Raw genomic sequence first — 14285 nt, forward strand, 5'->3', positions numbered from 1 at the left:
AGGACCATGTATACTATTGGGATAACGGAATCGCTATTTGACAATGAGATATCATTAACCATCTAGCATTCTATTATAGATCAATTATTGAACTCATTCTCTAATGAGCACCTGCACTATATCCCTAGTGTCCCCACACAAGCAGGTATGAGACCAACTGCATCCATTATATATACGTGTATACAATATACCAGTCTGTCTAGTTATCTCGATACCCCTCTCGAGTAACTTATGACTGAGATTATTTAGGATACGTGTTTAAAGGTGAATCGGTCTTATTATCGTGATCTCATCACAATCTGATTCTCATTGCACAGATCCATAGACATCACAATATATTAATGCAATAGGTAATATAAAGTGATAAAATATCAAATAATTATAAGAAGCAAAAAGATTGCATGTCAAGTCACATTTGCCATCACTCACGTGATTATAGGGCACCTATGACTAGCATGAACTTTCTGCCATGAGATCGGGCATCGGACTAGAAGGATCGAGCATTGTGCTAAGAAGATTGGATGTTATGGGAGGTCAATATGTCGATAGATTAAGCAATACGTCGAAGGAAATGACGATACGTCGGAAGTTCGAATGAAGTGCCTGATGAACAAATAACATACCGGACAACGTAAGCTTTATGATTATAGTTGTTGAGTCTTGATCGAAGTAGTTTAAGTGTATAATTAAGTTAGTTTTGGGTATAACCATGCCAACTTGATTAAGAGCCCATTAGGCCTGAATTAGGGTTGAATTGAGCCTATTAGAAGGCTAATTCGGTGATTTGAGTTGGGCCAAGCGATGATATCACCTATGAGTTGAAAGTACGAATTGTACTTTTCTAAAAAAACTCGACAATGGTATCGTTAGGGTCAGTAGTGGTACTGCCAATACCTCAAAAACCCAGAGATTTAAATTGTTTACTCTATTTCTAAAGCCATTTGGGGCCTATAAATATCACTCTCACGCTTGCTTGACATAGCAACAAAAACTTATGATTTTAAATGTATAATCTTTCTTAAAGTATTGAGTCTCTTCTTCCTTGAGTTTAAAAGTCTTTCTAAGGGAGGTGTGAGGTTTTGTTGTAAAAGAGAGGTATGAAGGTTCTCTCCTAAAGGAGAAAAGAGTTGTAACAAGGATAGTTGATCTTCACCCATTGAAAAGAAGATCGATAGTAGTAGCCTCGAGGAAAGATGGACCGGGAGTGAACGTAGGTTAGGATGATCGAACCACTATAAATCAGGTTTGCATTTCTCTTCATTCTTTTCCTTCCTATTGATAATTGATTTAGTTACTCACTGTCTTTCTCACATTCTAAGTTAAACATATTTCCAATACGAGTTTCATCGATCGAAACTTTCAAACTGATTTTCGAAAGCTCTAATTCACCCGCCTCCCCTCATCTTAGTACCTTTATGATCTTAACAGAAGCAACCACTAATAGCAGCACCAAGCCGCTAGTGCCTAGCAGGGCATCAAAAGCTCCTGAGCTCATCATCAATGCAAGAGAGACTGTGTACGTACGATGCCCTACTAAGCAATAGTGACTCGGTGCTGCTATTGGTAGTCGCTTTCACAATGATGCATCCTCCTACCATTAATATAAGTCATAGTTTTTTTTTAATTTAAATTATATATGTCATTATATTAATGATTTATTATAAGTCAGTATGTCACATAATCAAACTCTAACATTTATTAATTTAGACTTGATATGAGAGGTTTATATACTACGTTTTTAAAAATATAAGGGTTATTTTAGACACGATTAAACTATAAGGGCTTAAGAGGTCCATGACCAACACTACATGAGCTAAAATAGATCTAAACCCTAAATTACATATGTCATTGTATTAATGATTTATTATGAGTCAACATATAACGTAAGCAGACTTTGATATCTATTAACTCAGACTTGATGAGAGAGGCTTATATGCTATATTTTTTAAAATATATAGTTTATTTTAGACATGAGTAAACCATAAGGGCTTAAGAGGTGTATGACCAAAATCACAATGACTAAAATGGACCTTAACTCTATTATAGCATGCTATAGCATGCGATAATATAACACTATTATAACTATATAGTATATTATAGTGTAACACTATACTAGTTATATTATACTATAGTATACTATAGTATAATTATAATATAATATACTATAATTTCTATACTATAGTATAGTAACTATATTTATAGTATAGTATAGTATAGTATAGTATAGTATACTATAGTTATAGTATATAATATAAGTACACTATAGTGTAATTATACTATAATATACTATAGTTATAGTATACTATAGTAATAATATTATACCATACTATATTAAGTATAGTTATTATAACTATAATTATAGTATACTACAGTTATAGTTATACTATAGTACAGTATACTATAGTTATAATATAGTTACTATAGTTACCATAGTATAGTTACTATAGTTACCATGGTAACTATTACTGTAGTAATTGTAAACTAGAACTGGAACAGGCTGACATGGAGCTCCTACAAATAGGAATTGTAATAACTCATAATAACTCCTTACTTGCATTATAACACTTAATTATATGTTACTTATTCAGGACTAGAAGTTTACTTTAATTATGGCCTTCTGAAGTGCTTAGTAGTTGTCCCTGTAACTTAACTTGCTCCTTACGCATGATCCTAAATACAAGTTCCTGTTATTTATTCTTTGACGGAAATAGAATATAAGTTCTCTTTCATTAGTGTATAGTGGGCCAACAGTAGAGTTAGTTTCTATTCTTTACCCTTAAACAGAAGCATAGTTCGAGTTCCAATTCTTTATTCTTAACCAGAATATAAGTTCCTATTATTTAGCCTTAGCCAGATTATGAATTGAATATAGGTTATATGACTTGACGAAATTAGTTATTCAAGCCTTGTTGCCTTGTTATTTGATTTTTCTTAGACTTATTGAATGGAGTGTGATATATATGGATAATAGTAGAAAAATAACATTGCTAGCTAATTGGGTCTTAGCGCTTTAAGAATAAAATCTAGTGTGCAACTCATATAAATTAGTAACTCCACTATTGCCTCAACAAGCGATGGAGTTACAGAACTGGAACTCTTCTTTAGCACAACACTCGCACCCTAAGAGACTGACTCGTATTCAGTGTCACCATGCTTCAATCAACGACGTGGACCACACCGTGCTTCAAAACCGTTACTTACATTGAAAGAGACCCAACATAGTTCAAATGCTTTGATTCCTATAGTAATCCCTGTAATAGTCTGTTGTACTAACCATCCTTTATTATTTTCCTTGGAGGAGCACCACTGTCTTCTTATTCTTGCCTCATATATTTATTCATGATGACAATGGTCATACCATTGCTTGTTTATGCTTCACCTCTCCTAACATTACAATACATATTCTAGTGAAGTACTTCTTTACAGTTTGAAGATTTTTCTAATACTAAGTTTGGTTCTTAACTATGCTACCTTTACACGTAAGAAATTTGGGTTTACAGAATGACTATGGCTTGCATTGATATATACCTGTTTCAATAATCGATTAGGGCATAAAAACTCAGAACTGATTGCATTTTTCTATGCTGATATATAAGCAATTTGGGTTTCCACAAGAACGAAACTTGACTTTTGAACAAAAACAACATTTCCTAGCACTACTTCTCCTGATCTTATTGTAACTGGTGACTCTATTGATTCTCTTGTTGACTTTACTTTTTCTATTTCTGATCTTGTCACCTTAATTGGCTTTCATTCGGCTTCTTCAATTCGATTCTCAAGGTGAACTCAACTTGATACTACTTCCAATCTTGGGGTGCTAATGGGAGCTTCAGAGGAACAAACAAATAGTATACCACTTCTTCTACATCAAGCCAATATACTCTATTCACTAAACAAAAAAGGCTATCTCAACAAGCCTTTCCCTAACATGAGTCTTTATAGGGGTGTGTCGATATTCATTCTTAATGCAAGCCTTTGGGATGTGGCATTGACATTCATTCTCAATACAAGCCTAAGTATGCTAATAGTGTTTTAGTTTGTTTATTAAATTCTATACTTAAAGGAAACGCTTAATCGTTAGCAAGCCCTTGTGCATTAGGGCAGAGTTTATCATTAGTGCTCATTCTCTTCTTTGAAATAGGGATAGTAGTGCCTCAACTCGTTCACTTAAAGTTTAGTGCCTAGCTCTAAGTGAGAAAAGTAAGAAGTCAAGAGTTAGATATTGAGTTTTTAAAGTAAGGAGAGTCAAGAGTGAGAGAGATCCATATAAAACAAATCGTAGTTAAGAGTTAGGTGTTGAGTGATAAAAGTAAGGAGTTAAGAGTTAGTTTACTCTATTATTGACTTTGTACTTGAACTTCTTTTGATGGATAGAGAGGTGTGCTTATAGGAGTTACTTAAGTTGCACATTAGAGAGTCCTGAGCCCTATAGTTGATTATTCTATTACTCTTTATTTTACTTACTTTTACTCACTTATATAAGTCGATACTCTATTTGTTATATTGCTTAGTTACACTTACTTCTATAAGCCTATACTCTATTGTTTATATTACTTACTTGCACTTACTTCCATAAGCCTATACTATACTTGTAATTACACGCTTACCTTACTTACACTTACTTCCATAAGCCTATACTTACTTCCCTTGCATTTATTTCCAAAAGCCTATACTCGAACTTATGCTTACCTTACCTACACTTATGCTTAATGTATTTGGGATGTTTACGCTTAAGGGAGTTTCATGGTGCCTCAATTTAATGATTAGGTGAGTTTTGAAGTAATAGTAGTCAAATGTCAACTCTTATAGAAATAGCGAGCGAGATTTTCTTCTTTGATTACTTCATACTCGCCCTACTATAGCACAGTGCCAGAGGTTGTCTTAGAGAGTGCTTTTAATCACTCTTCTTTTTAACCTATTATTTATAAGGTGTATATTCCTTAGTCAATTATATTATATGCAAGAGATATTCAACAAGTGTTACGAACAAGCTAACGAACAAATGTAGGGTGATAATATTGTACTTGAGTAATAGTCATGAGCATGTGTTTTGTACTTGAGTAATAGCATAGCCATGAGCAAGTATTCTATACTCGAGTAATAGCCATGAACAAGTGTTTGAGGGAAAGGCAAAGTCAATAATAAATAAATAAAATGTATTGATCGGTGCCTCCACCTCTATCCTATAGTTTAGAGTTTAACTATCGATATCATATATTTAAGAACTAGTAGCAACCCAACAAGTAATGGTGACTAAGTACAGAAAGAACTCACGTTAACACAAATAAGCAAGAAAGTAAAGAACTTGCATTAGAAGAGTTAAAAGCGTTAGAAATTTAAGCGCTAATGTGAGTGGAAGCCTTTGCTTAAATAATTGAATGGAAATATATTTTTCTTTCATCTTTGTTATAGTTCATTTTATGATAAGTTCTTTTTCAAGGGCTCTTGTCATCTCAATTTTTTTCTTTTGAATTCAATGGCCATTACTAATAAAGGTCTAGGTAGGGGATTTAATGGGATTTTAGGATAAAATCTACCCTCGAGTCTTGCCTTGGAGTGGAGTTAGCTATAGACTCTATTCCAAAGTAATCATATAATTCAATTCTTTTGGTCGGACACAAGTGTGATATGAATTATGACGATAAGGAAGGGTTCCTACAAAAAAGCTTTCCCAGTAGGATTCCTACTTTCCTGGGTTATCTTGGAGGTGTCTAATATCAATCACTTAGAAAAGAGACAGACATGCTATTATCTTAGATAAAAAGGGGAGCCTATGACTGAGTGTGAGACCTCCTCTCCATTGACATAAGATATGACATTTATAGTCTTTCTATTAATTTATCTATATCTTAGAAAGTGAATGAATTATATAAGAGAGGTAATAGAAAAGCAAAAAAGGAGGTTTTATGATGGTTTTGAAAGATTTTCTAGAAATCCAGGCTAGAGACTCCCGTCGAGATATTTCTATAATCAGCAGTTCGTTCTATTGCACCCCAATGAAGCACTTTTCTTTCCTATGCTCAATACAATACCCTTTTTATATCATACTCTTTATTATATCATAAAAAAAGAATTTTGATATTTAGTACCTTTTGAAAAAGGGAAGAGAATGTGAAATCAATCTATATTCTTTATTCTCTTTATTTTTTTAAGAATACTCATCAGCCTTGGGGTAATTGAATTCACTTTCAATAGCTCAAATTGCTTATAGAAAAAGGATTAATTTAATAAAGAAATAGAGAATGTGAGTTATTATGCACGAGCATAGCATAGGATTCCTTTCAATTTAGTGGAATTCAATTTTCCTTGCTTAAAGTGATTGGAAAGGCTACTTTCAAGCTTAAAGGAGATTAGCAGTATGATTCATACTGGTGTTTTCGAACTCATAAGTAGTGATTCATACTAGTGTTTTTGAATGCTTCGATAGTCATACATGCATGACATTCTAACAATTGATTGAATATTGAAACATCCATAGAGATAAAGAAGCCATTGATCGAGCCAACAAGGAATAAGGTGATTCAGCCTAGGCTTAAGTTGATATTGCTTTAGTATGAAAGAGTCAAAATAAAAGATAAAAAAGCAAGGTCAAAGAATGAAGAAGGGCTAAAGAGTTCCCTCCCATCATCTCATCAATAGGTTGATTGATTCGTTAGGGCTTTCTATTTCTAGCTAATGGAAGACTATGGAAGAGTAGTTTATAGGGCTAAAGTATCTTAGGGGAAGAAGTGATCTTTGAGGTGGTTGGAGATTAACATCATAGTTCACAGGTCAAACTATCTATCTTCTTTCTCATTCCTGGTGCGTGAGTCATGCACCTCTTTATAGTCAATTTTCAAAACAAATTTTGTAATCAAGCTCATTTTCCTCGATCACATTCTTTCTTACCCAATATAGAGGGAGACTCTAATATACCTTAGCTATATACTTGAATAGTTTACTTAATTCTCAAAAAAAGAGATCTATGTCTTTTCATGAGCTAAGATATATCAAATTTAAAACGAACACTACCTTATACTTACTATACTTAGGAGTATACCAAGCGTAATGATCCCCTTGATATCCAATCCCTTTGAAAAATATATGTAAATTCACTTTTACAAATAGTCTATCATGTCCCATTTGATTCTTTTGGCACAAAAGCCTAGAAATATGGGCTGAATCTATTTTCATTCCAATGGTAAGCCCAACCCTAAGCATATGTAGGTCTCGAACACTAACAAACCCACTTTTACAAGACTACCTATTTCTATGTAAGTTCTTAGCGATCTCCTTTCAATATCTCTTACAATATGAGTAGCAATTAAGTAGAGTTCTCTTACAAACAATAGGAGATAGATCTAGTTTGAGTCTCTAGCCTTGTAACTTATAGCCATTTTCTAGCCTAGCCTATTACAACAGTTTACTTTGCTCTGATTAAGTCATTTCCATGTTTATCCCTAGCGATTATTTAAAAGAGTCCAATCCACTTCAAAAAAGGCCTTAGTGTTATTGAAATAACACTATCAATAGTTCTCTCAATAGACCCCACCCCCCCTTTTTGGAGTAATATAAACCTAATCACATTATAGGATAAGAGGAGATACCTTACGTTGGACTTTTTATAAGCTTATCTAGGGTTGATATCTTATGTTGAGCACTTTCTATAAAATTTTCCTTCTTTCTCTCGTAAACAAACAATCATGATATTGTAAAATTTACCAATACTACCGATGCCTAATAAGCATCACCTTAAGTGTATAGACATTTTTCAAATCATAAGAGCATATACAATATATTCTAAAATGTATTAATAATAAACCTTGATACTAGTCTAACTTAGCGTTAGAAAGCAAGAAACCCTAAGTATTAAACAACTTCAATTGCAAAGGATACTGCATCAGCTGTCTCATTCCTTCTCATGCATGGAAAACTAGTGATAATATCACCAATAGCAAGATTTTATATATACCAAAAATAAAATAAAAAATTCTTAATCTTTGCTTCTTAAGGCTCGTTTTATTATTCCTTCGCATGTCTGTATAACTAGAAAAAAAAATTTATAAGAAGATCAACTCTAAGAAAACAGGAACACATTCAAGAATCAAGAATGAAATAAATTTAGTCGTGACATTTTCTTTCTAGATTCCATCATGGTTTTTGTTTTTTGATAATGGCCAATTCCTTAACTATTTTTTAATTAAACAACCATATAGACTGGCCTATTTTTCATCTATACAATTAGAAGACACACCCTTAGAATATCAACTCCAAAACTAAATAGGAACACCTTCAAGAATTGGAAACAAGATGGAATGCACCTCGAGAGGTACCTAAAGGGTCTTGTCATCATAGGCATCGATCCACTTTCCATCGACAAGCCCCTAGATCCTCAATAGTCCTGATTTCATCAATCAATCAACAACAACCTATGGTTCCACACTCATCTGGCCATCAAACAAACCCCTAAGACTTAGATCAAGTCAAGAATCGACACTACAGGACAAGATCAAGGAAAGATTGGATTGATGGAAACCAAACAAAAACCAGTCAGGAATTGAAACAACAAAATAAGATTGAAGAATGAGAAGAGACCAAGATATGTTAGTTTGCAATAAGAAAAGGTGAGTTCACTTGCTTGATGGTAGAGAGGGCAGATGAGAGGGGGAAGGTTACGGTCAAGGACACCCACACGGAGCATCGCCATTGGGGTCGGACGGAGTCATCGAGCGCAAAGTAAGACAAAGACACTCTCACCCCTTCTTTCTTGATTCAAGAGTCGATGGGGGTGGTTTGAAATTATCCTCCTTTGACATTGCTACATCGCACGTGTACAAATACAGTGTTGTCTCTCCCTGATGACATGGATATAACCATTGAATCTCGGATTTTGATGATAAAATCAATTATAAATTATTTGATCTAATCTATATATTAAGAAAAGTATGTAGGATTAACTATGATAGTAGTAAGACATAAAGCGGGTATTGTGCCGGAGTTAAGATCGAGACTTCGTCGAGAGTTCGAGAGTTCGTTGGAAGTTTAGACGTTCGTCGGAAGTTCTGCCAAAACTAACCGAGAAGTCCAAGAGCTTGTCAAAGAAGCTCATCGAAACTTGCCAAGAAGTTCATCGTAAAGTCCAGGAGCTTACCGGGAGTCCGCCGGAACATTACCGAGAGATCGTCGGAAGTTCGCCGAAAGATCGCCACAGGCTCGCTGGAAGAACAATTGGCGTACCGGAACAAAAATACTTTATTAAATATCTTAATCATTATAGTTAGTCCTTAAGTTAAATTAGGATTGGGAGATAATCCCACTAACTCAGTCAGGGGTCAATTGGGCCCTTAACAAGACTGAATTGGGCCGGTTGAAATAGCTCATTCAGCACCTGAAGTCATCGGCGATGGCACCGTGACCCAATCTCCCAAGTGGTCTGGGCGATGATACCACCAACAGTTAATGCTGCTAGTGGTGGTACTGCCCCTGTCAAGTGGTGGTACTGCTAGAGCTCAGTCTTTGAGAGCTCTGTTAGGCGATGGTACCGCCTAGTGTCAGGTGTCATGCAATGGTACCATCAGTACCCCGGAAATCCGAGATATTACACTTTTAGGCTTCAATTCTAAAGTCATTGTGCCTATAAATACACTACCCTTTTCTGCATAGAAGAGTAATAAAGTGCAATCAAAAGTGTGAAAAAATCTTAAGTGTTGGGGTATTAAAAGTGTTGTAAAAGTGAGAAGAGTCCTCCTCCTCCCTCTCTTAGCTTTGTAATCATCCAAGAAATAGGAGTGAGGCTTGTAAGGATTATCTCCTAAATCCATGAAAAGGAGAAAGCACTGTAAAAAGGTGGTTGGTCTTCGCTTATTGAAGAAGGACCATTAGTGGACACCGATGACCTCGACGGAGGAGGAATCAAAAGTGGATGTAGGTCACAACGACCGAACCACTATAAATTTCGGTGTATTCTTTCCTTACTGTAAATTCTCTTTACTGCATTCAACTTTATTACATCGTAAACTACTCAACCTTCTCTTCTCTACTTATTTAAAGTGAAATAAATAATTTGAGTCAAAACCGTTTTTATCATACGAAGGATTTTGAATCGACGTAATTTTTCCGCTGTACTAATTCACCCCACCCCCCACCCCCCCTCTTAGTGCCGCTCTTGATCCTAACAATTGGTATCAGAGCAAGGTCACTCTCATTTGGTTTGAAACCCAAGAAAGATGGCATTTGCTGACAACCAAGAGGGTCATTCAATCACACATCCTCTAATGTTCAATGGGACAGATTACACATATTTGAAGACTAGAATGAGGATCTTTCTGATTTCTATGGATTTTGAGCTATGAAACATTATCAAAAATGGTTTTCAAAAGTCTTTATCTTCCAATGAACGATTGGAATGAGTTGGAGGAGAAGACTTTCGCTTTAAATACTAAGGCTATGAATGTCTTGTTCTGTGCTTTAGATAAAAACGAGTTCAATCGAGTGTCTATTTGTGAAACGACCTTTGATATTTGACACACTCTCGAAATAACTCACGAAGGAAGTAGTAGAGTAAAGGAGTCAAAGATAAATCTTTTAGTTCATACTTATGAATTGTTTTGGATGAAGCCAAACGAGACAATTATCGACATGTACACCCGTTTTACGGATGTCGTCAATAGTCTAAAAGCTTTTGGCAAATATTTTTCAAATTTTAAACTTTTAATAAAATATTGAGATCTCTTCCAAAGAGTTGGGACCCTAAAGTAACAGTCATTCAAAAGGTCAAGGACTTAAATAACTTCCCTCTTAAAGAACTAATCGGGTCACTAGTGACCTATGATATGACTTACAATGCTCATGAAGAGCTTGATAATAATCTTCCAATGAATAGGAAGGATATGACACTAAGAACTCATGAAGACCATTTGAAAGAAAATTCAAGTGATGAGGACTATGATGATGACTTGGCACTCTTGACAAGAAAGTTTAAAAAATTTATAAAAAGAAATAAATTTAAAAATGACACTAAAAACAAAATTGAACCCAAGAAAGGACAAGTTATATGCTATGAATGTAAGAAGCCGGGACATTTTAAAAGCAAATGTCCCCAAGAAAAGAAGAAGCAACCAAAGAAGAAGAAGACTCTTAAAGCAACTTGGGACGATTTAAGTGCATCTAAAGAAGAGGAGCCAACTAACACAGAGCAAGTTGCTCACTATGCACTAATAGCTATTAGAGATGAGGTAAGCAGTTCATTAGATGCAAATTTATTTTTTGATGAACTACTAAGTGATTTTCATGATTTATTTGATGAATGTAAATTAGTTAGTAAAAAATATAAATTATTGTAAAAGGAGCATGCTTCTCTCGTTAGCGATTTTAATGGACTAAAAATTGAGCATGATGATAGTTTAGCTCTTTGCACAAAATATAATAAATTAGAAACACTTAAAAAGGAAAACTTGCTACTTAAAGAAACCTTAGAAAAGTTTGAGGTTGATAGTAAGTCCTTGAACATGATCCTTGCCAATAAGGGTCACGTTCATAGAAGAGGTGGAATCGGATTTGTGAGTAGCTCTCACCAAAATCCAACTACCTTTGTTAAAGGCCCTACCTTGCATGTATCACCCCACACCAAATGCAATTTTTGTTACAAACGTGGACATGTTGCCTATAAATGTCCACTTAAAAGATATAATCCACACAAATTGATTTAAGTTCCTAAGGAACCTCAAATGACTAAATGCAATATGATAAGTTGTGTAGATCGATTTTTGAGGCACCCAAGGTCAAATGGGTATCTAAAAATCACCCTTTTTTATAGAAATATTTATGAGCAAGAGATGATACCTTGATAGTGGATACTCAAGGTATATGACCAGAGATCCATCTCAATTCTCTAAGCTCACTAACCTAGACGAATGGTATGTCACCTTTGGAGATAGCAATAAGGGTAAAATCATTAGCAAAGGAACTATATGTAACAAATCTAACTTTTTGATTGAAGATATAGTGTTGGTTGATGGCTTAAAGCATAATCTTTTGAGCATTAATCAATTATGTGATAAAGAATATATCATTAGATTTGAATATAATGCTTGCATCATTGAAAAATCACACAAAAACACATCCATGATTGCCCTAAAATAAAATAATATATACACTATTAACATTGATGATCTTTGTAATGAAATATGTTTTTCGATTTTGAATGACGATGCTTGGCTTTGGCATAAGAGATTAGGTCATGCTAGCATGAAACTAATCTCTCAAATCTCATACAAAGAACTCGTAAGAGGAATTCGTAACATTAAGTTTGTTAAAGATAATGTGTGTGATGCATGTGAACTAGGAAAATAAATAAAAGATAGTTTCAAAAATCAAATAAACACATTTAGATCATTGCAATTGATTCATATGGATTGTTTGGATAAATTGATACATTAAGCCTAGGAGATTGCAAATACGCTTTTGTCATTGTAAACGATTATAGTAGATATACTTGGACATACTTCTTGACACATAAAAGTAATTGCTTTAGGTATTTTTTAAATCAAAAATTATAATTAAATTATTCTAAGTTCAATTCTAATTTAATTTAGACCGAATAGATTATCGGGCTGGTTGCATTTTGATTTGATTTGGATTGAAATAAAGATGTGATCTTCTCATGGACGTACGTACAGTATCAATTAGATACATGCACTATGCTTCGGTATTTTGTACTCCATGTCCCCCACAACCTAACCCATAAACTAATGGCAATTGAAAAGGATTTGAGGTGTACTCATCAATTTGTGTTTATATGTTCATCCATCACTATGTTCCATCAATACAAGTTTGGGCAGACTCAATAAAATCTAACCTCCATTATTATTATTATTATTATTATTATTATTATTATTATTATTATTATTATTTATATAAAAGTGCCTGTATTCGGCAACTTCAAGACTCGCCCTCTATCTTTGTGTCTTTGGTTTGCGGACCGCTGAGATATGTATCCTCGCATAAATGTAGATTCTTCTGCACCGAATCCTCAACACACACACCCTCTTTCCGGATTTCTTTCCCCTTCTCCATAAGCTCGAATTGGAGTTTCCAACTTCTGCAAGGTATGTATGCTTGATGCAAATCCTTCCCTCTCTGTTCTTGTCGTATTTGTTGTCACTGTTGTTTGCTCGCATCAAAATTGTATCTTTCTTGCTGGAAGTCTTGATGATGTTCCAGACTATTTTTCTCGATCTTCCCTCGTTTTCCAGGAGGATCGATTAGAATTTCTGATCAAAATATGATCCTTGGATGCCATTCAATATCAGTTCTTTACCCTCCAGTTTAAGTTTCATCTTAGCTGCCGATTCGTCTTCTCTTGGCATAAAATGATTCGGCTTTGAGCTAAAACTTGTATCCATCTGTCCTCCCTTTTGTAGTAATTGGCCGTTGTGCCAAGTGGTTGTCTCCGTCCAGGATTTCTCCTGTTATTTGCAATGCTTGGTGGGCGAGAAGGGAGCAATGGAAGGAGGAGAGACGTTCCCAGTCTTGGGAAATGGCAGCCAAGGGGACTACAAGGTGATGCAGACCTTCCACAAGAGCTTTGGGCAAGTGCAGAGCCGGTTGGACCAGAACAGGAAACTGATCAACGAGATCAACCAGAACCAGGCGTCGAGGATCCCCGGACGCCTCAACCGCAACGTCCGCCTCATCGGGGAGCTCAACAGCAATATCCGCCGCGTCGTCGACGTGTACGTCGAGCTCTGCCTCTCCTTCACCGGGTCAATGGAGGCATCACCTGAAGCTGGAGCTGCTTCCCAAGGGAAGCCTGGCCACAAGAGAGTCAGGGCATGAAGCAGAGACCTCTCAACCCTCGAGGTCCGTCTCAAGTGCTATATTCTTTCAGATGCTTTAATGCATCCGCAAGAAAGCAACTTAGAATCTGAGCGTAGAGTGGATGAGTTTGCTTCCCCATCTTCTCTTTTGCGGCAATCTCTCAAGCACGAGCGTATAAAGATGTTGTGGGAGACAGAGATCTCTTCAGAGCGGTGCCATAGAAGAGGACAAGCGGCATAAAGCTTCCTTCAGATGGTGGAAGGCAGAGCAGAGCAGAGCATTGGTCTTCTGTTTTCAATCGGGATAATTAATCCATTAATTTAATAAATTTCGATAATATCATTTCAGAATGCGTAGTGTCTATCTATTTTTTATAAATCAATTTAACTCGTCTTTCACTTTTGGGATTAACTCGTTTCTCATTTAGGACATCAATTAAATAAATTTTAGGAAATTGATGTTACGTGATTTTTAGAAAAACACTCAAT

General features: G+C 35.3%; 1 protein-coding gene across 1 annotated transcript; it reads left to right on the plus strand.

The window, feature by feature from the left end:
* The first annotated feature begins 13482 nt into the window (after positions 1-13482).
* Positions 13483-13815, plus strand: LOC104000042 (protein ELF4-LIKE 3-like). The gene has a single exon (XM_009421980.3). It carries the CDS (start codon positions 13483-13485, stop codon positions 13813-13815), a length of 333 nt encoding a protein of 110 aa, XP_009420255.1.
* Positions 13816-14285: the final 470 nt, after the last annotated feature.

Source organism: Musa acuminata, chromosome BXJ1-10 (genome assembly GCF_036884655.1).
Source record: "Musa acuminata AAA Group cultivar baxijiao chromosome BXJ1-10, Cavendish_Baxijiao_AAA, whole genome shotgun sequence".
Lineage (NCBI taxonomy): Eukaryota > Viridiplantae > Streptophyta > Magnoliopsida > Zingiberales > Musaceae > Musa > Musa acuminata.

Excerpts from the sequence above, each read along its gene's own strand:
- LOC104000042 (XM_009421980.3), top strand. The coding sequence starts at position 13,483 with ATGGAAGGAGGAGAGACGTTCCCAGTCTTGGGAAATGGCAGCCAAGGG.